The 27,238-nt window shown below is 39.7% G+C and overlaps 1 protein-coding gene across 1 annotated transcript in view; it reads right to left on the bottom strand.

The window, feature by feature from the left end:
- Positions 1–27,238, bottom strand: part of ELMO1 (engulfment and cell motility 1) — a gene marked incomplete at its 5' end in the record, with an annotated part of 242,586 nt that overhangs the window by 193,915 nt on the left and 21,433 nt on the right. Inside the window, 3 exons of the mRNA XM_010296172.1 lie at positions 3,657–3,756; positions 11,420–11,455; positions 23,982–24,151. Of these exons, the coding sequence (XP_010294474.1) occupies positions 3,657–3,756; positions 11,420–11,455; positions 23,982–24,151 (306 nt within the window). The remainder of the gene's footprint in view (positions 1–3,656; positions 3,757–11,419; positions 11,456–23,981; positions 24,152–27,238) is intronic.

Genomic DNA, 27,238 nt, shown 5'->3' with positions numbered 1-27,238 from the left:
TTCTTCTGATCCTGGACCATAACGTATTTTAAGCGTAAACACAAACCCAAGGTATGAAGCTGGCTTGTGTGCTTAAAAAGCTATGAAATATCACACTGAACATACACGCAAAAGACCTGCCAGGTAACTTGCATGTCAAGCTATGTATACTCATAACCACCTTGCTGACGCATGAAGTCTGACCAGAAATAATAGGCTTGTCTACCCTGATAAGTAAGGCATGCCAGTTCCAGAGGGAACAAAATTAGATTCAAAAGAAATTCTATTACCATACTTGAAGTTCTGGGTATCAAAAAAAAAAAAAAAAACACAAAACCCAAAACCCTTCTTGAAAAGAGACAAGAATCAAGAAGAGTACAAATTTGTGTTACTTGCTGTTCTCTGCTTATTGGGCACCACGCACAGGGAGGGCTTTCAACATCCAAAAATAATCCTGCACTCATTTATCAAAAATTCTGATGATAAAAATAATGCAAGCTCACAGAAATACAACCTCTCCTCCAGAAATAAGCAACTTCATTGCCTTGCACTTTCACATGACAACCTGTCACACGGGTGTGCCTCATTAAGGATAAAACCATTTGTTCAGAAAAATACCTGCAACCTTAATACCTGCATAGTCCTATTGGGACATATATAGCAACATACAAAAGAAGTGGCTGGGTGCTTAAATTCCAAGCGATTTCAAGAGAAATTAGCAATCAGAATGCCTTTACACATTCAGCGCCAGCCTTGCTGAAACAAGAGATAAACATGTAAAGTGAGGGTAGATGAGAAACCTATAGCAAACTAAACTATATCATCCAGGTTATCTTCCTGTTTCAGCATCACTTGAAGCATGGGAGAGAATTCAAAAGTTAAAAAAAAAAATAAAAAAGCCCAACCAAACAAAATAAACTGCGCCACCAACAAGAACCACACAGGGAAAGAATAGTGAAGGAAACAGATCTATTTTCTGAGCAGTGGTATGTTCATTAGTTACTTGCCTGGACCATTTTGATGTCAGAAATGTGCAGAAAAATCTGACAAAGTTTTGTTCTCTGTTAAGTCCTAATGCATAGTAAAATTTTAAAGTTTGCATCTCATTTTCAAGTAAGGAATGAGAGTTGCACTTGGCTACAGAAAAACCCGCTGACAGCTGTGAGACACAGAGATACTTTCCCTGCTTGTCACCCCCTTTTCCTGCACAGTACATTTTAGAAGGCAGAGTAATCAATTCATCAAGGTTAAGACTCTGCATCACAGTTATGAAAGAGCATAAATAATTCTAAGAAATAATATAAATAATATAAATAATTCTAAGAACATTTTCAACTATCTCAATCAATACTACAAACTTTGTTTCTCCTCTTGTAGGAACTAAAGATGCGAGTACCAAATTATTGTTAATATACCAATATTTTGACATCCAATTACCATGACATTTTCTAAGAACTGGACATCCAAATCCTTTAGGAAAACTATGGAAGCTGGAAATAAATTTTATTGTCGTAAGCAAGAAAAAGGTCTTGAGAGAATCTTGCATATCATAAGGACATTTTTTCAAATGATGCTATTTTACTTTAAGATAAGGAACAAAGTTCTCCTTGATATTTGCAGCAGTTGGCATAGAAATCTTTATGTACCTAAAGGATAGGAGGGAGACGGCATCCAACACCAAATACTTAGTCATTAGAAGCAGTTAGAGGTTCCCCTTGAGGTCTCCTCCAGCTTCTACGTTTTAAGTTACAAAACTATTCAAGAAAAAAGTTCAGATTAATTCCTCCCCATTCCAGTTTGGCTCCCACTTAACATGAAAGACAGCTTCAAAGGGCAGAAGCAATCCTTGAAGTGGGATTGCACATTTCCCCTCAGCTAGCAGAAACTTATCAGCTCCCTTATCCACCCTGTCAGCCACTTGAGCTAGCCCATCAGCAACCTCAAGTGGCCTGCCAAAAGCCAAGGTCAGAGAAGCAAGTGAGAATAATGCTGCAGATTGCTTCCAGAGGGACATAGTCCAAAGGTGCCCCTTTAGGTTTGCCCCTTGCCCACAAAGCCCCACTGAGGGCTCTGCTCTTCTGGCTCCCAACTGTGTGGCAGGTCAGGACACACCTGTGCCTCTTTCCTCTATTTTTGTGAGTCTTTGTCCTTCTGTGTCTATCCTAACTGTCCTATTCTCCTTGGTGCCTTTCTTGTCCACCAGTTTCACTTTTGGTTTTTACTTGCAGGTTTTGGTTTCCATAGGTTCTTTGTGAGAATGCTTTTGTGTCTTTTGGTTTTTAAATTGAGTCACTGTCCAGGGAAACCCATGGAAGTGCCAGACAGAAGAGATGAGCCATTAACAGGGGTGCACACAACACTTTCTTCTGTAGTTACTATACAATCCACATGGCAAAAGGTCTTGATAGGGTTAGACAAAGACAATCATTCCGAGTCATTAACAAAGTAGATCGATTTAAACTCATCTTAGCAAGTTTCTTCATACACTTCTTGGTAGGCTCCACTAGCAGATAAGGCATTCTGGGCTTGACCTTGCCAGTTAAAAAACAACTGTACTATTTTCTCTGCCATGAAAAGTAACAATAATCATCGTAACAATCTATCTAGACTGCAAGTGTGTGTGTGGGGGGGGGGGGGTCCAAAACCGAGGTCAATTATACTAATTTTTCTTACAAATAGCATCCATCGTTTTTAATGACAAAAACTGAGCTTTAAAATCTAATGCTCTTTTCATAATTGATCCTTCTTTCACTTTTGGCAACAAAAGTAAATTTGTACTTTCCTTTGGTGGTAGTAATTTTCCAAGCTAATCTAAATTAAAAGTCTTTGCTCTGACACACTCAAAATGAATAAATCTTTGCCACATGTTATATTCATTCCATTACTGCTTCTGATATAATTTGAGTGATACCTCTGATATTTTTTTGAACCTGCACAAATGCACTTCAACTTAAGATAAGTTCTGAGTTCAACCTGGTTTGAAAATTCTTTGTAAACAGATGTGAGGGTTTCCCCCACCCAGTAAATGAAAAGGGTTATATCAGTAACAACAACTTTTCCCTGAAATCTGTTAAATTTCTTTACTTAAAGAGTACTCCCGTGTTTCTGCTGCTTTTATGCATCTCCTACATGTAAGAAAAGAAAAAAAAATTTTGCAAATGGTGTAAAGATCTGTTTCAAAACCACAGACCTCAGCTGCAAGATTCAGTGGCATCAGAGTTCAACTTGATAAACTCAGCAGGTATCAGCTTAATTTCAATTTGTAAACTAACTCATTTCTCTTCCTCCCATGCCCCCAGAGGAAACACTTCAGTGATGTTTTTGTTTCAATAAATATGGTATTACTCATTTTAATTTACACTAAATCAAAATACTAGTTTTTGCTTTAACTGCATGGGATCTGCACAGGGAGGTCACGCTGTAATTGAGCGAGCAATTTCTTGTGTCATAAGTCTAATACAGTGTTGATCCCATTTCACTCCCACTGATTTCCATAGAAGCTGGGCCAGATCCTGAAACTACAAATTTATAGTTTGAAACAGCACTTTAATCCCATTTTCACGTACCTTTTTGACCAATGACCTAAACAGTGTACCTGGGGGCGAGGAGGGGAACAAACCACAACTCACCTTAAGAATTTAAAGATATAGAACAGATAGCATTGATTACAAATTTACCTTTTTAATGAATGCCACAGAGAATGTATCCCACGATACAATCCCATGATCCATCAGCTCAACAAATGCAGTCAGTGTAAAGGACAACATATCTCCAAAGCTGCAAGAGACAGGAGTCATGAGAACATTTACTAGTAATGCAGCAGGGCAATGATCGAGGGAGCAAAGCAGCAGGAAGCTTTCAGAAAGGGAGGAAAATTAAGCCAATTATGCACTAAGAGGTAGCAGAAGAGCAAGGGAGGCCGTGCAACAGATAGTCCCCAAAACAATTTAGCATAGACATCAAGAACAGTCACCTGGAAGAAAGCAACTTTGTAGGAGAACTAATCCCCAGGAGAACACTAGATGCAATGCTTAAGGAAATCAGATAGTCCAAATTAAGCTTCTCTTATAAATTCAGAGTTTTAGATCTAACAGAAGAAAAGAAGTGAGCTTTTTCTTACCAGCTTATGGAAATGCTCCTAACTGAATGTCATACAGAAGTGTCACGTTTTGGTACCTCTGTATCAAGCAGACTGGCAGAAAGTTAGTGGATTATTTGTTCCGTCTCTTACAAGGAAGCAAATATATTTCTAAAATGCACCAGAAGAGATTTGCTACTGAGCAGCAATTTTCCAACAGCTAATGTCTCGATTTCTTTCTTTGAACGTGAAGATACATCTCCTTTTGTTTATCTATGGGCAAACATGTCAAGCGAATTGCAAAGTTCCCATAGTTTATGAAAGCATGCAGCTCAAATTGTTTAGGGTTTGCAGGCCCACTACACTGCAACCTACACCTGTAAATTTGCGATCCAAGGCATCTTTGTAGGAACTCAACTAAATTCAAAATGGGTTTAAACTCAACATAAAGAATATGCTCTAACCTGACCATCTGCACTGGAATTTTCCATTCTAAAAAACAGCTTTTAAAGATTAGCTTCATTTCTCTATATAGTCAGGGCACCGAACAGTCAGCAGCCACAATGATGTCAATGAAGCCATTCAATGAGATAACTACCCAACAGAAGCAGCGTATTACCTCTAAGGGCATGCCAAACCGCCTGCCAGGTACTCTGCCACTAAGCCATTAACGAGCAGAAGCATACAATCAATCTAAACAGCACGAATAGATAGTCCCATTGATTTTAATGCATCAGCTTATCTAAATGAAAGAGAAAATTTAAAAAAAACCTCTGTCAGATTGGAACTACAACGCTCAGTATGTTGAAAACCTGAGTCTAATAGTAAAGCCATAGGTAAACAATGTAATTGGTAATCTTTACTGTGTGATTTGCTCCCCTACTATCCTGCACCAACCCAACACAAATAGGTGAACATCCATTCAGATGGAAGACATGTACTGCAGTACAGAGGAATAAGGCAGAAAATCCGTTTCAATGTAGCAACTCCAATAACTAGTTTATCAGATTTGATATAATCTGCCTTTTAGGGATTTCAGGTTGTGAGATGGAGCCTTTAGCAGCCTCTTCATTTAAGATAGGAGCTCTTGTTCATCAAAACTCCACAGATGCCCTCCACTAAAAATAAATTTGCCGTTCTTGACATTTTGTGAGTAAACAAATAAACAAATGAACAAAACCCCAAACACATCTTTCTTTTCCACAGGAAGTAAGGGTACCCACAGTGGCTTTGATAATTTAAGACCAAATGAAAAAAGCTACACCAAAGAGCAAACAAGAAAAATACAGAGTCTTTAAAAAATCCACTGTAATTCTGCAAGGAATATTTTGTTCAGCAAATACATGATCTGGAAGTTTTTGGTTTTGTTTTGGGGGAGAGGGGGGTTGGTTTTGTTTGCCTGTTTTTTAATACTGCAAGTCTTTTATGAATTAAATTCGATTCAAAATGTCATCATTAGCATTCCAAATAACCAAGGATTTCATAAAAAGACAACAATAAGACTTTGCAAGAAATTTAATCAGCTCTGGTCCTGTCATTTTCCCTAATCCATTCCTTTTGCATAAAATGGTTATTTATGACTCCACAAATAAAATTGCACACCTAGGAAAGGCTTCCTTCTAAAAACTTGTACCAAATTCTCATGCATCTTCATGACAGAATACTTCCACAAATATATGGAATTATGGTATTTTAAGAAGCTAGATTAAATCCAAACAAAAATTTAAAAATTACAAAAAGATAGGTCATATATGTTAAAAAGTAGATGAAAGTATCTCTCACAGCATTAAACTAAGCAGATAATTTATCTCCCCTAGATTTTCTCATGTACTGTTTAAAAATTTAGTCAATTAACCTATATTTTGCACATAAATACTCTTCTATAAACCAATTGTACATGAAAGCTAATCCCCATTAACAATGGATATAGTATAGAGGGATTACTTAAACTGTATTAAACCTACATATGGATATTCACCTTCAGAACAGCGGTGACAGGAATTCAGGTTAGTTTAATTCCTTTACATTCAACAGTCTCATTTAGTCTTTTCACCAAAACTACTGATTAACCCTGACACTTCACCCAGCCTCCTCCACAGCTTTGGAGAGGAAACTGGGTTAATGGAGCTGAAAATACTGGTATTAATGTATAAACCTGGTTTTAGTAGCTGGACAGTGATACAACCGTTAGGGATCCAGAAGCTAAAAGTACTTTTGAACTTAAAATGATCAGACACCCCACCAGGTGTCACTCCAGTGACACCACTTCAAATAGTTAATGGGACTGAAGAGGTGCAACACTGGGACTAATCAAGCAGAACAAAATACTCCCAATTCTACATTATGCAGCACCACACACACATAGCATGTAATTTTAAAAATATATAGCTATATATATGCACCTGCACACACATGTATACACGAAATGGCACTGCAGAAGTCAAAAGCCAGGCCTAAAGGATAAGCATTAGGAATAGCACAGCCAGAGATGAAAGCAATCTCCAGGGTAACTAGAGCAAGATAAGGATTAAAGTATCTGGAGGGGGAAGGGACTTGCTGTTGATTCATTGTTATGTGTTTAAACACAAGCAAATAGGTAGAAATGGTTCTTCCAAGCAATTCATTTCGAGACACACATGCACAGACGCATTCATACTATTCAGAGCAGCAGACAGAATAGATGCTAGAAATTTCAAGGGGATCAAAGCTTGTTCGTAAAAGTAGTAATCTTGGAAAATACGTGGTAGGAGCTGTTTAACTCAAAATCTCAGTGAATAAGTGTTTTAGTCACACAAAAGGCCAAAAAAATGATGGGGCTCCTTTCTTCATAAAATCTTGTTTGACTAATCCACAAAGCACAACGGTTCTGTAAAGTGCAAACCCTTGCTGCTCTGGCAAAATGACGTAATAGTTTGACGGTAATTCCTGATGAAGGTGCTTTTTAATGCGTGTCATTGCAGCAAGAGAGGAAAAATTATCAGGAAGATGCACTATGTAATTGCAATTTCATATCCCACGAGCACATTTTAATGATTTATGCTCTCGGGCAAGCTACTTGTACAATCCCTCCTGAGTGCCGTTCAGGGCTCTGGCTCTTAGGTGGGGACACCTTATGCTGGGACAGCTGATGAAGTTTCCCCATCCTCTGCTGTCTGACTCCCCTCTTCTAACTACTGTTGTGGGGATGGATGAACGGGTCATGAAGCACCTCCTCACCCAGAGCAGCTCCCAGCAAAAGCCTCTTAAGCAGCGGTAAACTTTGGTCTGTAACACCATCGGCTGTCCCAGCGTGAGCCGTTCCAGTGCGGATGGATGGCTATGCTCTCACCCACAGCCCGTGCACCTCAACCCCTCTGACAAACCTGAGTGAACAGTAAGTCAACAGTTGCATTTCACATTTCTAGGTTTTAGAGAAATATCAGGTCAAAGGCTGTTAATTTACATGCCAAAGAATTTTCTGCATTCTGACCTTAAGAAACTATGAAGAAAAAAAAAAACTCCACGCATTTTGATATTTGCTTTTCTTTCCTAAAAATAAAAATGACAGGAATGTGCACGTGACCCTGACCACCACACCTGCCTCTCACCTGCCTTCCTAGTATCATTTCTAGATGCTAAACCATCTTTTTATCATATGTGCTAAGTAATCCTCAGATGTATATATATATAGAACCATGTCTGATATTTTGGAAGATGCCTAAAGCAATTTGGATTTCTTATCGGAATAGATTAATGGGACTGGAGCACCCAAACCCCTAGATGTTTTTTTGGGTAAAAAAAAAATCTCCATCCATGTTTAACACACACACCAAAATGAACATTTTATTACTACTGAGGAGTGAAAAATATTCAGCTGTTCAAATGATTCTTTAAATCAAGGTAATTATTCAGGCTCAGCTGTCATCAAGTAACAAAAAAAAGCACTACAAGCTATTAGAAAGCTAGGTGGACTATCTCATGTTTTATATGATAAAAGTTGCACTGGAAATTAACTGTTGCTTGCCTGTCACAACCAGAATACAGCCACCAGCCCTTTAGGCCTAGAAGCCAAAGACAGTACACTTTTACACAAACCATTTTTCATGGGCAAAAGAGGACCAAAGTTGATCTCTAATAGTGCAGAGGAAAGGCAGCAAAGAAACAACTTCAACTGGGCAGGAAGCAACAAAAGAGTTGCAGCTCACTTCCAAATGCAGGAGTTGAGGAAGCAGTTAACTACGTCCCTTATCATTCAGCAACTGTGCTCACAGCCTAATGCTGGGCAGCTGAAAGGCCTGACATCATTTGAGGTCAACATCAAAGAGTAAGAACAGCTTTTTAAGTTAGAGTTGTCAAGGATATATGGCCATGAATAAATTTAAACAGGGGAGCAGCATAAATCAAATCATCAGAGGACAAGAGCTCTGGAAAAGCCATGAGGGCGAGAACCTAGCCAAGTCCAAAACGAAGACTGATGATGCAGCAGGATGCTTTGCAAGTGCAGTGTGAACAAGTACCTTTTTTATTGCTATGGCTCCTCTTCATTGCTTCTACACTGCCTTGTTTCTTCAAGTAACCTTTCCAAGAGTGAAACTAAGCCATCATCAAATCAAACCAGGAGCAATTCACACCTACTTGGTACTTACTCTGTACAGCTGAAAATGACTGCACAATCTGCAGGGTAGCTGCCCCTATTTTCCTAGATGATTACAGAAAATGCACTTAACTGCTACACTGCGATTGACACAGGGTTTTGGGGTTGCTTTTTTTCATCGTGACAAGCACCACTGAAATGTTTTTTTGCAGTACAGTTTGACTGCATTCATTACAAGGGATCAACCCTACTGATTTTAAACCACTAGCATTCCAAAAAAATGAAATAGCTTTGTAACCCTGGTATCAAGGCTTCTTTAAGCTTGAAAATTAACTCTGATTAAAGAAAACAAGCTGCGAATTTTAAGCAGAACTGTAACTATTCTTGAATAAATCCAGGTGTAGATACCCTTATTATGGAATATGACTAAATCCACTTTGAGGTACATTAAGCATTTGTTTGTATGGGAAACTAGCCCAGTGGAACTATTACACACTGGTTCTTCAAGAAGATGTGATTAGAATTACCTTTTCTCTTATTCCCCATCTTTTAAATACCTGGGTTTGCTCATTTAATGATAATTTCCTTAAATGGACCAGCTTTTCTTAAAAGACCAGGAAAAACATCACTCTCCAGTCAGCGTGGTTTGACTACAATTCAATACTGCAAAGCAAAAGTCAACTGATAGAGCTGTTTGATGGGAATTTTTTTTTTTTTAAATCCAAGTATTAGCCAACATGAGATAAATAAAATCACAAAACATAATGGGAACCCCTAAAACTGAAAAGATGGAGAAAAAGAAACATTTTAGAATAACTTCCTTCAGTGGAGAAAGCTATTAAACAAGGCCTCTCTGTGGAAAATCAGGTTTTAATTACGTTAGGCTAGCATGTGCAAGCTATCAGAGGTAAAACTAAATACTGGCACTTTATGAAGTATGTCATCCTGTAAATCAAAATTAACCTTTTTTGTAATTAGCATTTGTTTTCTTTAAGTTTCTTTAGTCAAGAAGACAGAAGGTGGAGGTTGCAAAGTTTTAAAGTTTAGTTTAGTTCATTATATCAAGGTCTGAGCTCTTTTTTTTTTTTTTATAGTTCTTGTTTCATTCGACCTTTTCCCATTAATACATGGGTGAAAAATAGTCAGGATGTTCAATAATTACACTCATAGAGCATTAGTGTATACACTTTACCTTGAAAATGTACAAACAGGCAAGCTTCCAGAGCTATTGGTTTCATGTCCTGACCAATGGCTCTAGTATCTTTTTTTTTAGCACAAGTTCCCAACTCAAGAATTTGTGTTATTTTAATTGCATCATTTCGTGTACTACTGATGGAAATCAAAATATTAAACTGTGTGCCCCAATGTAAATTGAAGCTTCTACTGGCAGGATTTAACTTCAAAAGTTAGAATAAACTTTAGTCACATACACTTTCTTTACCACTGTTTCTGTTGATGTGGTATATCTGCACTGATCAATAAGAACCCTCTTAAAGTAGGTAATGCCTTGTTCCCATGAGTAAACAAAACTACACTGTATATAAAAAAATAATTCAGATCATCAGTATGATCAGGTCCTAAAATCAAGGTGCAATGCAACTGTAAGTTAGTATTTTAGTACTGTCTTGAGGACAATCACATAATTTAATGTAGACAAGCCTACAGGATAACTGAATTTGGAAGCAGAGATATGCTGAAGGAGTGTAACAATTCTTCCTCAAAGAATATTTTCACAGCAGTGAGAAAAAACCCACCATCCAAATGCACAGGAGGTACCTTGTCTCAGCAGGGGTGATGCTGCCAAGAACTCTGGAAGCCTCATTCCATTTTAATAATTTTCCTCAGAATCTAAACTTTTCTATTATGAAACAAGTTACTTTGTATTAGGTTGAAAAGGCAAACGTTGAGGAAGGATTTAAGTTTCCTGCCAAATTTAATTCTTACTGTCTAATTTATATTAGGCAATGATTTAATAATAAATGTTTCAGAACTTGGTTTACAGTTGATTTGTGAAAGTATGGTTTAGCATGGATTCAGGTGGGGAACTGCATTTCCTGCTTGATAGACCACATCAAGCTCTCAGAGTGACAGATGCATGGTTAATTGATTAACTATTCTTTTGCTTCCTTGGGTTTTAGCTATACTTGACACGTCAAACTCGCAAGGCAATCAAGATATTCTAAATATCTCTCAGGGTCCCAATTTGTCAAAGCCTATGAAGCCTGTGCTTAACTCAAAGCACACAGAAGAGTTCCATTCAAAAGCATCTGGAAATGGGCATGTTTCTGAGCTTTCTGATATGAGGTCCTTCACTGTATTACAGTTTTCCTTTATGCAGTTATCTGCGACAACTATCATTACCTGGGACCAACAAATAAGAGGAATTCAAACTGGCACAATGGCTCTTACTTTCAGCTCACTAACATCAACAATTAAAATTCCCTATTATCAATCATGTAAGCCAGCCAAATTTAAGAGGGGAATTGGGGAAGGCAGCGAAATTATTTGTCTGCTCAAATTAAAAAACAAAATGAAAGCCTTACTTAGGAAATAATAGAAGCCCCTGCAGAAGTTACAGAAATGAAGCACCCATTCCACAAGCAAAGCAAAAAAAGCTTCATCAGAAAATTCTAACAGGCATCACAAAGAGCAGGAAACGGAGAATGTTAAAGACTGGCTGAATGAATATGCACAGTTGTATTTACATATAAAGATTAGCGCAAGGGCCTGAATTCAGTCATGCAAAAGAAGAGGAAGTGTGCAAGGTGATGATCTAATCAGGTTCTTACCAGGGCTTCATTATCTTCTGCAATTTCTGATATCGTCTGCAAAATTAAAACTTGCACGTGAGGACACACACTTTAAAACATCTATACTCTACCTACGCATACACACCCCCCACACACACCCACACTTGATTCATAAAATTCAAAGACAGACACACAATAAGAGGCAATAAATTACTAACATTTCACTGTGAATAGAAACAGTTCGGTAACTGGTAAAGAACATTCAAAATTAATTTCAATTTTTTTTCAGAATATTTGTGTTAGCTTCTGTTAGGAAAAAAAGCAGAAAAAGACAGTTGATAGAGGAAATATATCAGGTTTCTCTAAAACCTGTTTCTCTTGACCATTAAAGCATGTTTAGGCATCCTAAATTAAAGTTGTCTTTGGTACAAAACAATACAGGTTTACACATTAAGTACGTCTGTCTCCTTGCTACGACATGTAGTCCATTGCCTGAAAATCTCTTGTATTTACTTCCAGTGTCCATCATTCATACTGATGTCAGAATTGTCAGCATGGTTGAAAGTTGTTGTGTAGCTAGGACCAACACAGAAGACCTCCCTTCTGAAGTCAGCGACAAGTTTTCTGTTGACTTCAAAAGGAGGCAAAGAATATACCCTGGGTTACTCAACAACTCAAAACCATCTTGCACCTGCTCTGTGACATGTAAATACAGTGCAGCAGTCTTACTCCACCAGAATGCGTAAGCTCACCTGTAGCTCTTTTGCTCTTAGAATTCACACACCTATGGACATGCCTAGATCCAAGGTGCTGAATCAACCCACCTGAGAAAGACAACGACCTGCTTAAAAATGTCACATATTGATTCGGATTCTAACAGGCCAAGCTACACGCCCAACCTTCAGTGTGATGCTCTTGCTTTCCTAGTAGCTTCCAACACACTTGGATCCTAGTTGCAGCAAGAGGCTTAACATACTCCAGGAGGGTTTTTTTATTTAGGCATTTCCTATTTTTCCCCCAAAGTTGTGTCTCATGAGTGAACCAGAAGCTATGGAATCATACCACTACATTCAGGTAACTGGAAGCCAAACACTGGTGGGGCGGGGGGGACACAGACAGGCTGACAAAAAAGTGCATTTGAAAGCTGTAGCCCACTAATCACAATTTGCAAGTCATCCTCCTGCTAACAACTGGCTTCAAAACTGCTGATTACACTGCTAAGCAAGCTGAAGAAAGATACTATCAATGGTAAAAACGGTATCCAAGATAAATAACTTCTTTTTATTAGAACACCACTTAAATCAATTAAAAAAAAAAGAAGGAAAAAATATCCATCTCCTTCTTAACCCCTTCTTACGTCTCCTAAATTTATTTCACAGTTTTATTTCAGAGGGTTGGCTGCAGCTCAATATTGGGCAGACTACTGTTCAAAAGGAGAACAAGGAGGTCTCCTCCTCCCTCCCCATCCCCTTCTCATCAGGTCTTCACTGCCATGCCATTCAGCCCACAAGAGCTCTAGGAATCCAAGCTCTTCAACTGCCGATTCAACTCTCTCCCAGAACTTGGCTAGATTTTTATTATTTTTTTCCTTTTGGTACAGCAGTAACTCTTCTCACCTTGCATTTTCCACTCTGTTTATCCATAAGTAATGTTGTCCTTTCTACAGAGACTGCATGAGTCTATGTATAGACTTGTTTCAAGAAGGACCAGTCTCAGGGAGAGCAGCTTTTGGGCCGGCTTGTGTAACCATCAGGGGAGAAAACACAAATGGGTACATCACAGGAACAAGTGGTTTGAAATCCTTCATTGCTAGCTGTGAGCTGCAATACTCATGCCTGAAGATAATGATGGCACAGTTTACCACGTTTGCAAGCACAGATTGGGCTACAGTCTAGCTCAAATTAGAAAAGTGACAAGATTTTTGTTCTTGGATTTCATAGCTTTGGGGTTTTTTATGCTAAAACAGCTATCTGTGTAGCCAGGAGTAAGGAGCAAACAAAATGCATCTTGATGATCAGACGGCCTTAAAAAGGCGAGAAAGTTAACCTCAACATGCCTTAAGGAGCAGGGAAAGTCCAAAGCATTTCCCACAGCAGGAGATCCCAACTTCAGCAGAATGTCATTCCTGTGCTTCTGCAAATGGAGTGCTTCCTTGCTGTGGCAGACTCTGCTAAACTCGAACAAGAACAACCACCACAAATGGGTTTTGTCATCTCCCAAATGTACACGGATCCAAGCATCCTTATGCAGCACATGCCAGCAAAACTTCATAGCATCCTTCTGAGCCCAGTTTTTAAAACAGCTGCTTTTCATCCAGGTGCTGGCTTTGGCTAAGCAGCAAGTAAACTTGAAGTTGGTGCTGTGTCTGTCTGGCATCAAAGAGAAACAAGTGTGTTTTTTGCAAACTGGTAGCACTTCAAAGGACAGACTCAGTTTTGCCAGGGAGTTTTCACAACAGGCTATAATCAGGTCCATTTTCTCCATGACTGAGCCCAGAGATGAAAGAGCAAACATCTGAATGCTAGAACAAAACATTTAGACAGCAACTCTCTCAGTATTTACAGAACTCTTACCCAGCTTGAGTTAACTGGCAATCAGTTAACTTCAGGTCAGAAGATGTGCAAAGTAAAAGAAAATATAAATTTAGAGTAATATGGAGAAATAAATGAATCATATAGAGCTTTTCTAGTGAAGCAATACAAAGACAGCAAATTTTGACTTGAGACTAAAGATAACCATCGTATTAGACCAAACAATTTCTATTAATCTCTCTTGCTTTGGAAAGTGTGATAAAAGCAGCAATCAATCTAGGACATCAAACGTTGCAGCAACGTGGTACAGGATGGTTATAGACAGACTTTTACCACTGAACAGGTGGAGGCTGTTACCTAAAGGAGTGTGTGCTATTTTCATCCCATCATCGAACTAAACACCTAATACAGAAGGACCTGGCAGGAACAGGAGTTCCTCTCATATTCACCCACAGACCATGCTAAAGTTACCACTGAAGGAGCAGCCAAGCTAATTCTCCCAGAAAGTCAGCCCGGAAAGGAACAAGTACCGTCTGCCACCACCATCAGCTTTCCTCTTTCTATATATACACAACTGTTGTTTCTTCCAGAGGGCTGACTCTGTGGTAGCAACCAGACAGTTCCGTAAAATGCTTCCTGGGTGAGTTACCACAGGTATGGTCAAAAATGCTGAACGTCTTACTAATCTAGACACTGTAATTAGCTCGATACTTACATTTATCTTTTTTTTTTTTTTTTTAAAACCATTGCACTTGCACAGATGGGATTAAAACCATGGCCAAAACACAAACGATATGAGGGTAAATTAACTAGTGTTTGTGAAAGGTTCAGATACTACAGTGGTAAAAGACAAAAACAGACAGCAATTTTTATACAGGGAGAAATCTCAGAACAAATGCCAACATTGTTAATGTTTATTTTGCATTATAAGTTACCAGTTTAGCCAATTTGCTCCCATAATATGTTCCCTGTTTGGCCTCAAAGGAACTTTGTGATACATTTCCAGGTGAATCCCAAGGTGCGGCATTTCCCTTTGGACTTCCCCAAGCCATACAGACTTAATACCTGCTCAAATCCTGCAGGTTATGTCACGAGTACCTTCCAGCAGAGAAGAGCTTAGGAAGGACCCGACCGGATCAACTCCTATCTGTTCATGTGCCAAAACTGCTGCACAAGGACCAGAGATACCCCAAATCTAAACCCCAGCTGAGGTAACACAAAGTGCACAGTAAGGGCTTGTCGGCACTGGGGAGGACTACTAAAATGTCCCAGTGGGGAAGCCAGCACAGACCCACTGGAATTAGCAATGCCAAGAGCTAAACCAGGAGCCATGGGTCTCCATGGCCCTGGATGAGCGCTGCCTGTCATTGCAGGCCCTGACTGGGCACCTCTTGGTACTCCGGCATCACAGTGTAGTCCAGCTCCTCACAGACAGCATCACAGTCACACCATATCACTGCAACCAACGTTTCTGAGTTGCACTGTTTAAAGATGTGCAGAGTAGGATAAAAATACCAGTGAGGATAAAAGCTTTTCATGCAGTATGGCCATGGAGAGGGTCATTGTTAGCGAAGGTGGAAGATGTTCACAAAAACTTCCTCCTGTACAGAAAAATTGATGGGATGATGGATGGGCGCCTCACTACAAAGACGACATTGAAGTGCTGTCTAGAACACAAGTCTCATGAGGAGCGGCTGAGGGAACTGGGGTTGTTTAGCCTGGACAAAAGAAGGCTCAGGGGAGACCTTGTCACTCTCTACCACTACCTGAAAGGGGGTTGTAGCAAAGTCTACAAAAAGAGACAAAAGAGTATTTTCTCCCAAGTAACGGGCAATAGGACAGGAGCCTCAAGTTGCACCCGGGAGGTTGCATATTAGGAAATTAGTTTATATAAATTTAAATTATGTAAATTTAAATTATAGATTGCATATTAGGAAAAATTGCTTCAGAAAAAGGCTTGTCAGTCATCGGAACAGGCTGCCCAGGGAAGTGCTTGAGTCACCATCCATGGAAGGATTTAAAAGACCTGTAGATGTGGTGCTTAGGGACATGGTTTAGTGGTGGACTTGGCAGTGTTAGGTTAACAGCTGGACTTTATGATCTTCAGGGTCTTTTCCAACCTACGTGATTCTTGAATGACCCAGTGACCACACTGAATCGGTATTTGGCTACTGCTTTTCGGGCAAACACAAGGATAGCCACATTCTGGGTAACGGGCAGTGTTTAGTAATATGACAAGACAAATACATGGGAGTACATATTTCTGGCTTCTGTCTGTATCAGGTGTGGCTATCAGATATAAATGAAGTCTGGGAAACACTCTGGCCAGCAGGTTGAAATAAATTATTTGGATGAAAGCTGTGAAATTACTATTAAGTTATGCAGCAAGCACTCCCACACCTCAGAGCCACCACAACGTCCCACAGCCACCACAGTCCAAGAGACAAAACCATCTTGCAAAGTTGCAGAAGTGGAGATTTTAAGGTCTTCCTATATTTGCTGGTTCCTCAAATACTATACTTTTGTCTAGAGTTTAAAAAAAAAAAAAGATTAGTTTTGTTCAGTTTGGTAATCTGAAGAACATTTGGAAACATAAATCCACTGCTGGAATTACTCTTTTTTATGACGTTTTACAAAAGTGGTCACCAAACAAAAACCAGTAAAACTTTCTCCTCTCCCCTCCCCTGTTCCTGTCAAGAAGGTGTTGATATCACCACTTAGCAGGGGTCATTTAAATGCTAATACAAGCACAGGCAAAGGTAGAAAAACAACCCTGGAGAAAAGGCATTTAGGCTGGGGGAAGTGCAAGGAGCAGCAACTGTCCCCTTCTTCTCTCCAAAGATGTGATCTTTGACGGTTCAATCTTCAGATGAGGCTTTTATCTAAAATGTACGGTGTGTGCTACGTATATGACATTGCTCAGAAGGATATACAAGAAACTTGTGCTCGTGTGTGTTGTTGAGAGTGAGGGTGGAATCCAAGCCTGAAGACTATGGGGAAACAAACCCAAAAAGGGAACAAGGAGGAGAAAAACAGATTAACAAAAAAATCCACCCGCAAAGAAAACCTACCCCACTTTGTTCCTTTATGGGAAACTGCGCTGAAAGATTGGGCTGCAGCCCTTTCTCATTCTCCCACCAGTACCATCTCCACAGTGGTATAACCAAATAACCTGATTTTATATACTGTTTTGGATCTTTGCCTCATAGACAATAGCCACCCTCTCCCGACATTACGGAAGCACTAAGAAATGAAGATTGTGTAAAGCCCCTGTTGGACAAGAATTGATTTTGGCAGCAATGTCAGATTAAGTAATCCATGCTTCTAGGTGAAGCTTCACAGGAATGGCTGAGCCTGTCTAACAGCCCAGTGCTGTCAAAAATACAAATTATTTTCCTCCCTCCATCGGCTGGCTTATTTTCTGCCGGATTAGCAAACTGAATTGGCTTACTGAGAAGTCAGATGAGCATTGGAGCTCACCAAGAGAGGAAACAGGGACTATGCAGCCAGTAGCTGGGAAGAGTGGAAAAGGATTACTTTATTTAGACCTACTAGCTTACCATTGTATCTTCCAAAAATGCATTTTCCATTTACCCAGTGAGTTTTGCTTGCACAACTGTATTCTGGGGCAACTGTGAGCTCGATCAGGGAACTGAACTGGGTTAAGGAATATTGTATTAGAAGTAGCCTTTATTGTCACGTTTAATAACTTACAGCAGTTTTCCAGTCCGGTTTGCTACAAACAGTACTGGCGTAACTCTTCTGATGAAGCAGGACAGGAACAAGTGGCTGTGAGCAAGGGCTGCTTAAGTGTTTTGACAGCGTTACTGAAATACTCATCAGACTGGGATGGAAAAAAAACATTAGCAGGTATGTGAGCAACTATCCCAAAAAGCATGTTAAAGTCAAAGTAACTCCAAACCAATCTGTCTTCATTTTTCCACTAGGCTGGTATGCAGTATTATCTCTAAGACAAACCAAGGGCTAGAAATTCACTGAACAATACAATCTGTCCTTAAAGCACACACAATTGCCACCTCAGAGACTTCCAGCTGTACAGCAGTCAACTCTGCAACTGCATGTGTTCAGTAGAAGACTCTGCTTAGTTGAGAGTCAAAAAACCATCCAAATACACATTAATTTAGAAGCTTACATGAATCTGATCTAGCTGCATTTATTATTTCCAATAGGAAGATGACAAATTTAACAACCATCCCAATTTAAAGCAATTTTTTTCTCTCCAATCTGTGCACTAAGCAATTACAACTCCCTTAAAATTAAAACCAGGCTATCTGCAATCATGGCCGAGCAAGCATCGACTAGCACGCTCCTGTGCCACAGCCGTACCACAATAAAGCTGCTCAGCACAGCCACATTGATGAAGCTGACCTCTGAAGAACAACCTCCTCCAACAGCAGCAGAAACAATTCTGATTACTGTCAAGACAGCTAGGCTTAGCACAGTCTCAGTTTTCTGGCAAACCCTGCATGTTATTTCAGCCAAATGACAAGTGACATAGACTGTGATACTGCCAATAAAAAGATACTGAAAATTCTGCATAGACCTTCCTCTTTTTCCTCCCAGTCATGAGGTTATTATTATTACTGGTAATGACAAGAATAAATTTAGATTCCTTTTATTAACTCTTTAATCTTTCAATATTTATGGCTTGTTACTTACATTTTCCCTTTCTTACTTTATAAGGGACTGTGAGGGTTTTTTTTCCTTTTACGGAACGCTGAGTCTGTCCCAGTCATGCGACTCTTCTGATACGGGGCGGGGGGAACAAAAAACCAAAAACCACACCGCATCTTTACCAGTCTTCTGCTACATCTGAAAGACTATCTATACAGCCATGATTTTCTGAAATATTAATTCTGGGCTAGATTTTGGAACACAGCTCTGAATGAGCTAACTATATTATCTCAGATGGAGATATGGTTGTTTCTTCCAGTTTGGTTCCTGAACACATTCTTCATCAGTCATTATGGTAACTAGGACCTTCTAGCATTGCTCTCCTCCTGCCTCATTTTAGGGCACTGCATTTTGGGGGGGGTGGGAGGGGAGCAGAAGCAGCACACCCCTACACTTCCCTTTTACACTGTCTATACATCCAACCAGATGCACTGCATATTCAACTCTCCTTAACTAGGCACAAACTGGGCTTCAGACAAAAAAATTAGCATTAGAAGTGGAAATCTCTTTCTGAAAAGTCTCTGAAAAGGAAAATAACTGTGTGTGCACGCAGTTTGATCATACAGATGCACAGAGTCCAAAAAATGATCGGACATCATGGATAATTATAAAATAGAATCAGCATTCACTTGTTCTTCATGACCTAACTTGTTTCACAGTCCCTGCTATAATTTATAGGTCACCTGAACTATAAAAATAAACATAAAACCAACTTTTTTTTTCTTCAGTTAATAAGCGACTCATAGCATGCTCTGGAAGCAAGAATGAGCCTGAAGAAAAAACAAAGACGAGCCATCTCAATCAACAGGATCGAGATGCATGTGGACAGTTTCTAAGACATGTTGCATCTCTGCTGATATAAATATATTCATATTGACAAGATGCTCTCTCAGCTTCGTTAGGGCCCCATGCACCCTACAATCTGTCTACCACCAACCCTTATGGCTTTGTCCCAGTACACACCATGTCTACAGTTCATTTGCTCTAAGCGGCAAGCACACAAGGAGATCTTGCCCAAATTATGGCAACTACACATTGCATTAAAACCACTTTTGAAAACATACGCAAAAAAAAAAAAAAAACACAACACCTCTCAATTTGTTATTTTTCAAGCTGTGCGAACAGCAAGAAACTGTAAAGGCTATTCTCCAATGCATTCTAATTTTCTTCAATATTCAGGAATATAGCGTGTGGAAAATTAACCAGAAAACACTGTTAGTTCTTGTCAACTTTTTATATTACTAGTTCTTTTCATCACCCGCAAAATGAAGCGGAGGTAACTGGAAACTCGGAGCTTTACATTCTCTTACTCTGGTCACTGTACTTTTATACTCATCGGCTTCACTGAAATAATGAGTAAGCAGCACAATAACTAAAGCTAACTATAAATAAAGTATAGGCCTCTTCCTCAGTGAAAGTTATAAAAAAAGCTGGAGTCTTGCTTTCCAGACGCTGCCCACTAAAACTTAATCACACACTCAAATTATAACTTAAGAGTTACCCCTAACATGAGTTCCACATGCAGAGGAAACCTCACGCCAACCTTACACTAAGCGTGATGCTACTTTTAATGAGCACTGTCTGCCCCTTTGGGGAAAAGAGAATAAAGCTTGAATTAACAAAATTCCATCAATTTCTAGCACAGCTGCACCCCACCCGTGAAGACAGGCACCATTCAGCCTGGACTTACTGATGCAGGGCTGCCCTCAGCGGCGTTAACCCACGGGCAGCGGGGAAAGCACGCAGAAGGGCTTCTTGACAAGGGTATGTCCCATCCCCTCTGGCCCCCTCAGAGCCTTAGTGCCAGTCTCCAGGTTGTGATACCAGAGCGGAGACAAACAGTCTCACGCTATTTCAACAAAGTGCCTGCTCTCAGGTTGTGGCTCAATGATGCACCTACGCCAATGTAGTGGTCTGTTGCCACAAAAAAGGGCCTTTTCTGCATCCACTCATGCCCACTTCTTCTCTTGCTTCCACAACTCTCAAACTGAGCAGAAAACTAACTCTGAAAAACAGACATGGATACTTTCCAGCCAAGTTAACAAGCTGGATTGGTTTTGTGAAGCATCCAGGCACCAGAACCAACTCCAGGAAGGAAGCAGGACCGGGCTGGAGAGCAGGGATTAACACACAAGGACCTGGAGAAGAGGGCAGGGAGCTGGATCATCTCTTAGCAGCACCAAGCCATTAGGGTTCTCTCAGCTGTATGGTTGAGTCACAGCTTGATTCAAGCAAGGCTGGCTAAACAACAGTACCTCAAAGGCGGGTAAGAACTCCACAGTGAAGATATACCTCAAAGGTATCTTTACAAAATATACTGTCTTTGAAAACCGGGCCATCAAAGTAGTTTCTGCCCTTCCCAGAAACTTCTGATTGTTCATTCCTCCCCTGATGCTGCTCCCCTTTCTAATGCTAATATAATTGTTGGGGTAGGTCCACCTATGGATACTGAAACGATTAGAGTTGAAAATACCACTGGGGAAGAGAAAGTGGCAGATAACGGGGCAGGGAAAAGGAGGGAAAAGAGCTTTTTGGTTTGAAGCATTTTGGTGACCTGGTCAGCAGCAGAGCCCACAAGGCCACACTGCTGAGGGCGCACAGCCCAGGGTGGGAGCTGATGGCAAGGAGGCTTCAGCTTGCTTTGCCTGTTGAGTGAGCACCTTGTGAGACCCTTTTATTACGGTATTGCAGAGGGTCCAATCGAAAACAGAAATAGAGAACGTAAGAGGACAACTGACTGACTCCAGTTGCTTTTCCTTGACAGCCTAGGGCACTCAAATGGCTGGCTGTCCTCGTCCCAGTCTCTCCTCCACATATTACCTTTCTTTGCCTCCCACACACATCTTGTTTGCTCACAGGCCATTTTAGGGAGCTGTTTGGTTGTAATAAAAATCAAACAACAAACCAAAAAAATTATTATTCTGTGGAAGTAGTTTGTCTGTTGGCTTAATGGGCTGAAATAGCAATGAGTGATAGCCCATGAAGTAGGAGGATGGGATCAATAGCTTGAAGTCGGACAAGAAAGGAAAGCAGCAGCACCATTGCAAGCTTAGGCTGCTGAGTCTGTGCATATTAGGATTTGCTCCTTTCATTAAATCTTGAGTTTTGTTAAATATGCGCTAATCAGCCAGTCATGCACAGTATAAAAGCAGAAGGGAACGTACAGTGTAGCACAGATCTCCTTGCTTTACAACTCCCTTCGCAAAGCCAGATTTGGAAAAACCTGGCTTGTAGATCCCCTCAGAAGCTGCAGAATGTCTAGGCTGCTGAACACAAAAAAGACTGCAGTGAGTACTAAGAGTTCATCAACACGTGAAGCTGCTGGAAACTCTTACAGTCTGAGTCTTTGTTCCATGCCCAAACTAGACAGCATTTCTCCCCAGAGGCAGAAACACTGATAAATAGATTAGACAGGTAGGTCGATCAATGCGTCTTTGGTGATACGTTACACCAGCTAAAAATATGAAATCCTGCCAAATGCAAGCCACTTTGGAGAAAAAAAAAAAAAAAAAAGAAGGAGGAAGTAATAAGCTGCTCATATGTCCAGTCTACAAGCCTGCTGTGTGGTTTGAAAATGTATACCCTCAGCCAGGAATTACTACTAGGGTGTAATTTGCTGAGCAGTTCTTTCAACAGTGATGCTGGCATAAGTAGTTTCCTTCCCAAATAGTTATTTTTAATCCAGACCAGTCTGCTACAGCTTGGCCCATCCCACAGCTACAACCAGTAGTACAGACACATCTGAAGGCTGAGGAGGGCTTTAGCCTTGATGCAGCTAAAAGACATGCTTTTGAAAAATGTGAATGTTCCCTGTTTCAATAGAAAATAAAGTGCTTTAGTTTAAATACCTTTCGCAGTGGAGTAGTTTAAACCATTTAACTTAAATAAATCCATGACAAAATAAACTACAGAGGCAGTGACTTTTAATTTGCTTATCTTCTGATCTTCATAGGCACATGTGAGCCTGCCCATTCAGTATATTTTTTGATTAGTACAGTAACTGTGTGAAGATGTTTACATCAACTTAAGCCTGTCTTTGGTTTGAAATTTAACTTAGTCCCTGAACAACAAATATTATATGAATATAAGACAAGTTGACAAATTTGATAGCTAGAAGCATTTTTTTGTATTTTTTCTGAAGTGGCATAATATGTGCCACAGACCACATCACTGCAAAAATAAAGACCATAACCCCAAAACACTGAAGATGAAACCATGCACTATTAGAAATCCCGTATATAGATAGAGCTAGGCAATAGGGATTCAAAGTCCAATAAACCATTCAATACATAACAGACACATCAGTGAGAGAGTGCTTTTACATTTTCCAATCTAAGAACTACTGGATTCTAAAAAGTACTTAGTTTTTCTGTGGAAAATCCCCAGTATGTCTTGCATGGGACCATCAGAGACAACTGTGTTCCATTTCAAAGCTCACTTACTACTTTTGCTTTACCACGCAACACTAATTACCTTCTTGAATCCAAGGGAACAAAAGCACATTTGAAAAGGGATTTGGATTGATTTCAGCAACTGAATTCTGAGTCTGGTCCACAAGACTGAACACCCCCAAATGAATAAGAAAGGTATTTTCAGAGCATTTTCTTTCTTTCAGGAAAGGGTGTAGGTATTGTTGATTTCTTCATGTGTAGTAGAGATTGACACTGACTGCAAAACACTAAAACTCTTACTTGAAAGGAAAAGCTTACTTGAAATTGTAGCTATTTCAACATAATCTAATAGTGCAGCAACCGAGTTGATACTTTTCTGTGGTACCCTCCACATTAAGCCAATAGACACTTATTCAGGACCATGGTGCTGAATTTCACCAATGGGGAAAATTGGTAAAATGTTCTGGCAAAGAATAAATAATTTTCAGAGGTCAGCTTCCAATTTCATGTCAAAAAGCCATTGTCATTTTAAAAAACCCAGCTAGAATTAAAACAATAAAGATGAAAATAAAAGCAAGCACTGTGTTTTCTTCCACATGTTCTCAGTAACATGAAATTTAAAACACAGTTTTCAGATGACACAACTTAAATACCAGCCTTTAAATAAATCAGTCAATGATTTATCTACATTCCAATGGGTAGAGAAGAAATTAGAACTACAGTCTCCCCAAAACTTCATGGCATAGAGGGTACTTGCGAATTCCTACTTTGCTCAACCTCAACCCCCACCAGCCCATTGTTAGGGGAAATTAAAAAAAATATTCTCATTGATAATGGATATACTACCCTAGCAGCCCAGAACTTTCCAGATGTTTTATTTTAATATTATCTTAGAAGTTGTACACAGAAATACTTCAGGCACTCAGAGTGAGCATGAAAGCACCCCATAGGGGAGGAACATCAGAGCTTAAGCAGAGTACTTACTCTGTGCCGCTTTCAACCATTTGTGTTAGGAGGGAAATGCCATCTAGGTTTATAAATTCTTGGGCAAATGTAACATCCCGTGAGTAGTTGGCTAAGTCTTTCAGTGCTTCTAACTTTGCATCCATACTAGAAGACTGGATCCGCTCATGGAGCTGCTGTGCATTCTGAGCCTAAGAGAAAAGCAAAACATATAAAACAAAAAACAACAAAAAAGCTTTTGTTACAATGGCAATAATGAATGAAACGTTAATGCAAGCAGGAACAATGGCCATGTTTAATATTAATGATACTTAATGCATGCTCAGAAATTATTAAATAGCTAACATACAAATTAGTTTTGTAAAAGTATTACTCACGTATTACTCCATTATTACCTCTAATTATTTGGATTGTTGCAGAATTGTAAGCTGAGCAATGGATAGATGTCCCATTGTCTCAGGCAAAATGCAAGAATTACAAAAGACAGCCTTTGGCTTGCAGAGCTTATGTGTCATATCAATAGAAGTAGAAATGAAAATTAAACAAATTTCATCGGACAATCTCAGTATAATAATGGCAGCACATATTTTCCTGTCAATGCTTACTCAGTTTACGCACTTCTCATGACCTTTAACAATGAAAACCATATACTGTCCTAATCAGGTTATATCAGTAGAGACCAACTTCAGGCTTTCTGCTCCTTCCTCCCCCTCTTCCTTTTGTTCACAATCAACTAAAAAACTCACATACTCTCGTAAAAGAAACGTAGGAACAATTACTTCCCACATAATACTATGATATTATCACTCATACATCTTCATGCAAGTTCAATATCCCTATATTAGGCTATTCTGCCCATTAATGATCCGAATACAGGATGAGACAGTGAAATCCAAAATGAACACTGATGATAAAAAGCTAAAGGGTTATTTAAATAATGCATATTAAATTGTCTCTCTCTGTAGCCATACAATACTTTAAAATACTGCTCACATTTTGAATTTGATGCTTTCACTTACCTGAACACAATATCCAAAAGCTTCAGTTAATAGCTAGCTAGCCAATATTTTTCTTAGAAAAATAATCCTCCTCACTATATAGACACTTGCAAAATTCAATTTCCTAAAGTTCACTTCTCACCTGCATCAAATGAAAGCTGAATGAGAAGCTAGGTGTTATTAGGAAACCAAATTAATGATAAATTCTGCTGAGACTTATTTTGTCTGAGATTATGCTTATTCTTTCTCAGCTGGAAAAGAAAAATAGAAGAAAAGGCTGTGCTGACAGACAATTCCTCTTCTGTTCAAGTAATGAACATATTCTTCACAGAGATGGTCATCTCTGCAGATTAAGATGCCGAGATAGTAGACATTTTTAGTGCAAGTGAACATTTGAACAGGAAACACAGGAAAAAACACCACCACGCTGTTACAGATACAGTGTCCTATCCACATAACTTTGATTGCTTCACATTAATTTATTAAATTGAATGTCCCAATATCCTCCAAGATCAGCAAGGTTTGTTACTTCCCATTTTTACAAAGAAAAATTAATGCATGGTCTCCAGTCAGCTTTTGGCCAGAACCTATGTGGTGAGGAGCGTATACAGGGAAAACATCTTCTAGTTAGTATGACTGTGGTTAACATCTCCAGAAAAGACAGCACTGAAAAGAAACAGAATCTCTTTAGTCCTGAGCTTTTTTATGCCTTAAGTATTGGGTGGTGCAGCCATAGCAGTTACATTATCTATAAAAAGGCAGAATCCTGTCATCCAAAATGTCTTTCTGCCACCCTAAATTACCTACTCCATCCACTGGTTTGAGTTGTAATGGAGAAACAATGGCTTATACAGTCTCTCTGTAATGGCAATGTGTGTCCAAATAGTGCTAAAAGCATATTCTCTCAAACTTAAGCAGCTGGTAGGCTACATCATTTGCCAAAGCCTATGGAAGAAATAAATACAGATCCCACTAACTTCCAACTTCCAGGATAACCACAAAATACTTCCTCCAACCACTTCCCTTCGTCACAGCGGGTGAAAGAAGTTTTGCTAACGTCCTCTTGTACAATCAGCTACAAAAATTCAGAGCAACCACTATTATTACCTGAACCAGAAGTTCAACAGGCGCCTCACCAAACTACCTCCTTCATTGAGCTGTTTCCACTCTAGACTCCTCACTACAACAACTCGGGAAGACTCAGAGATGCAAAGTATCCTGAAAACATTACTCTTTCGCAGAATACATGCAACATCTGAATTCCTGCCTACCTCAGAAAAGAAACACTTTCAAAAATCTTCAATACCACCATGGCAGCTGCATTCCCCTTTGGAAACAGTTGCTCAAATTTAACCGGAAGTTCATTACGATCTGTGGACACGCCTTCTTCCACTTGCTGTGGTTCTGGGAAGTTACCACCCCCACTATCTCGCTTACTGAAGGATACAGTTCTTCAAGCTTTCCATAGGAAGCGGGTCCTCTGAAAGCTCCAGGACTCAGAGAAAATTAAACAAGTCAGAAAAACCCACATGGTTCAGTGTGACCGAGCAGCTCAACCAGTAAGTCTGAGTGGGCAGAACTTGGACAGCAGAGCTGTGGCCAAACAGATGGGGACTGTAATCACTTGTGTAGCACAGTGGCAAGCAAGAAAGAACATGTAAGTAGAGCCAGGAGAACATCCTCCTCCAAACACCTTCACATCACACCTACAACTGCTGTGCAAACAACACCTCATCTTTGTACACATTAACAACAGATTATTAACGGTCAAATTCACTCTTCCTCTTGAGGAGAGATTCCTGCCCCCAGCATAAACATCTGGGACTGGTGAACTGCTGCTGCCATCCCAGTTAGACTCCCATTACACAAGAATCAATACCAAGCATTACCTCTCGCCAAAATGCACAAGTACAGGGATGTGCATTAACAGCTCACCTACACTGCAGAAGAGCACTTCTGTCCGATACCTCAATCCCGTTTCCTCTGAAGTCAGTGAGAGCTTTGAAATTCACCACACTAAAACCAAAATATAATCTCAGATCAAAGACAGCTTGGTCCCCTCTACAGAGCACAAAAAAAAAAAAAAAAATCCACAAAGCATTGTCTCTGATACAGAAGTGGTTCAGCTCTGTTTTCAGAGTGTAAAAGAGAACTTACTAACATCACAGGCTTTATCTTGGCTATGTCAATGCTAATGCCCCATCAGCAAAGTTTCTACACAGCTGTACTTTTCTTACATTAAACAAGTTTTTCAGGACGCTGCGTCCAATAAACCTTGCT

Source organism: Phaethon lepturus, unplaced genomic scaffold (genome assembly GCF_000687285.1).
Source record: "Phaethon lepturus isolate BGI_N335 unplaced genomic scaffold, ASM68728v1 scaffold3321, whole genome shotgun sequence".
In the NCBI taxonomy this organism is placed as follows: Eukaryota; Metazoa; Chordata; class Aves; order Phaethontiformes; family Phaethontidae; genus Phaethon; species Phaethon lepturus.
The sequence above is the reverse complement of the archived record's forward strand: the minus strand, read 5'-3'. Positions and strand labels throughout refer to the sequence as shown.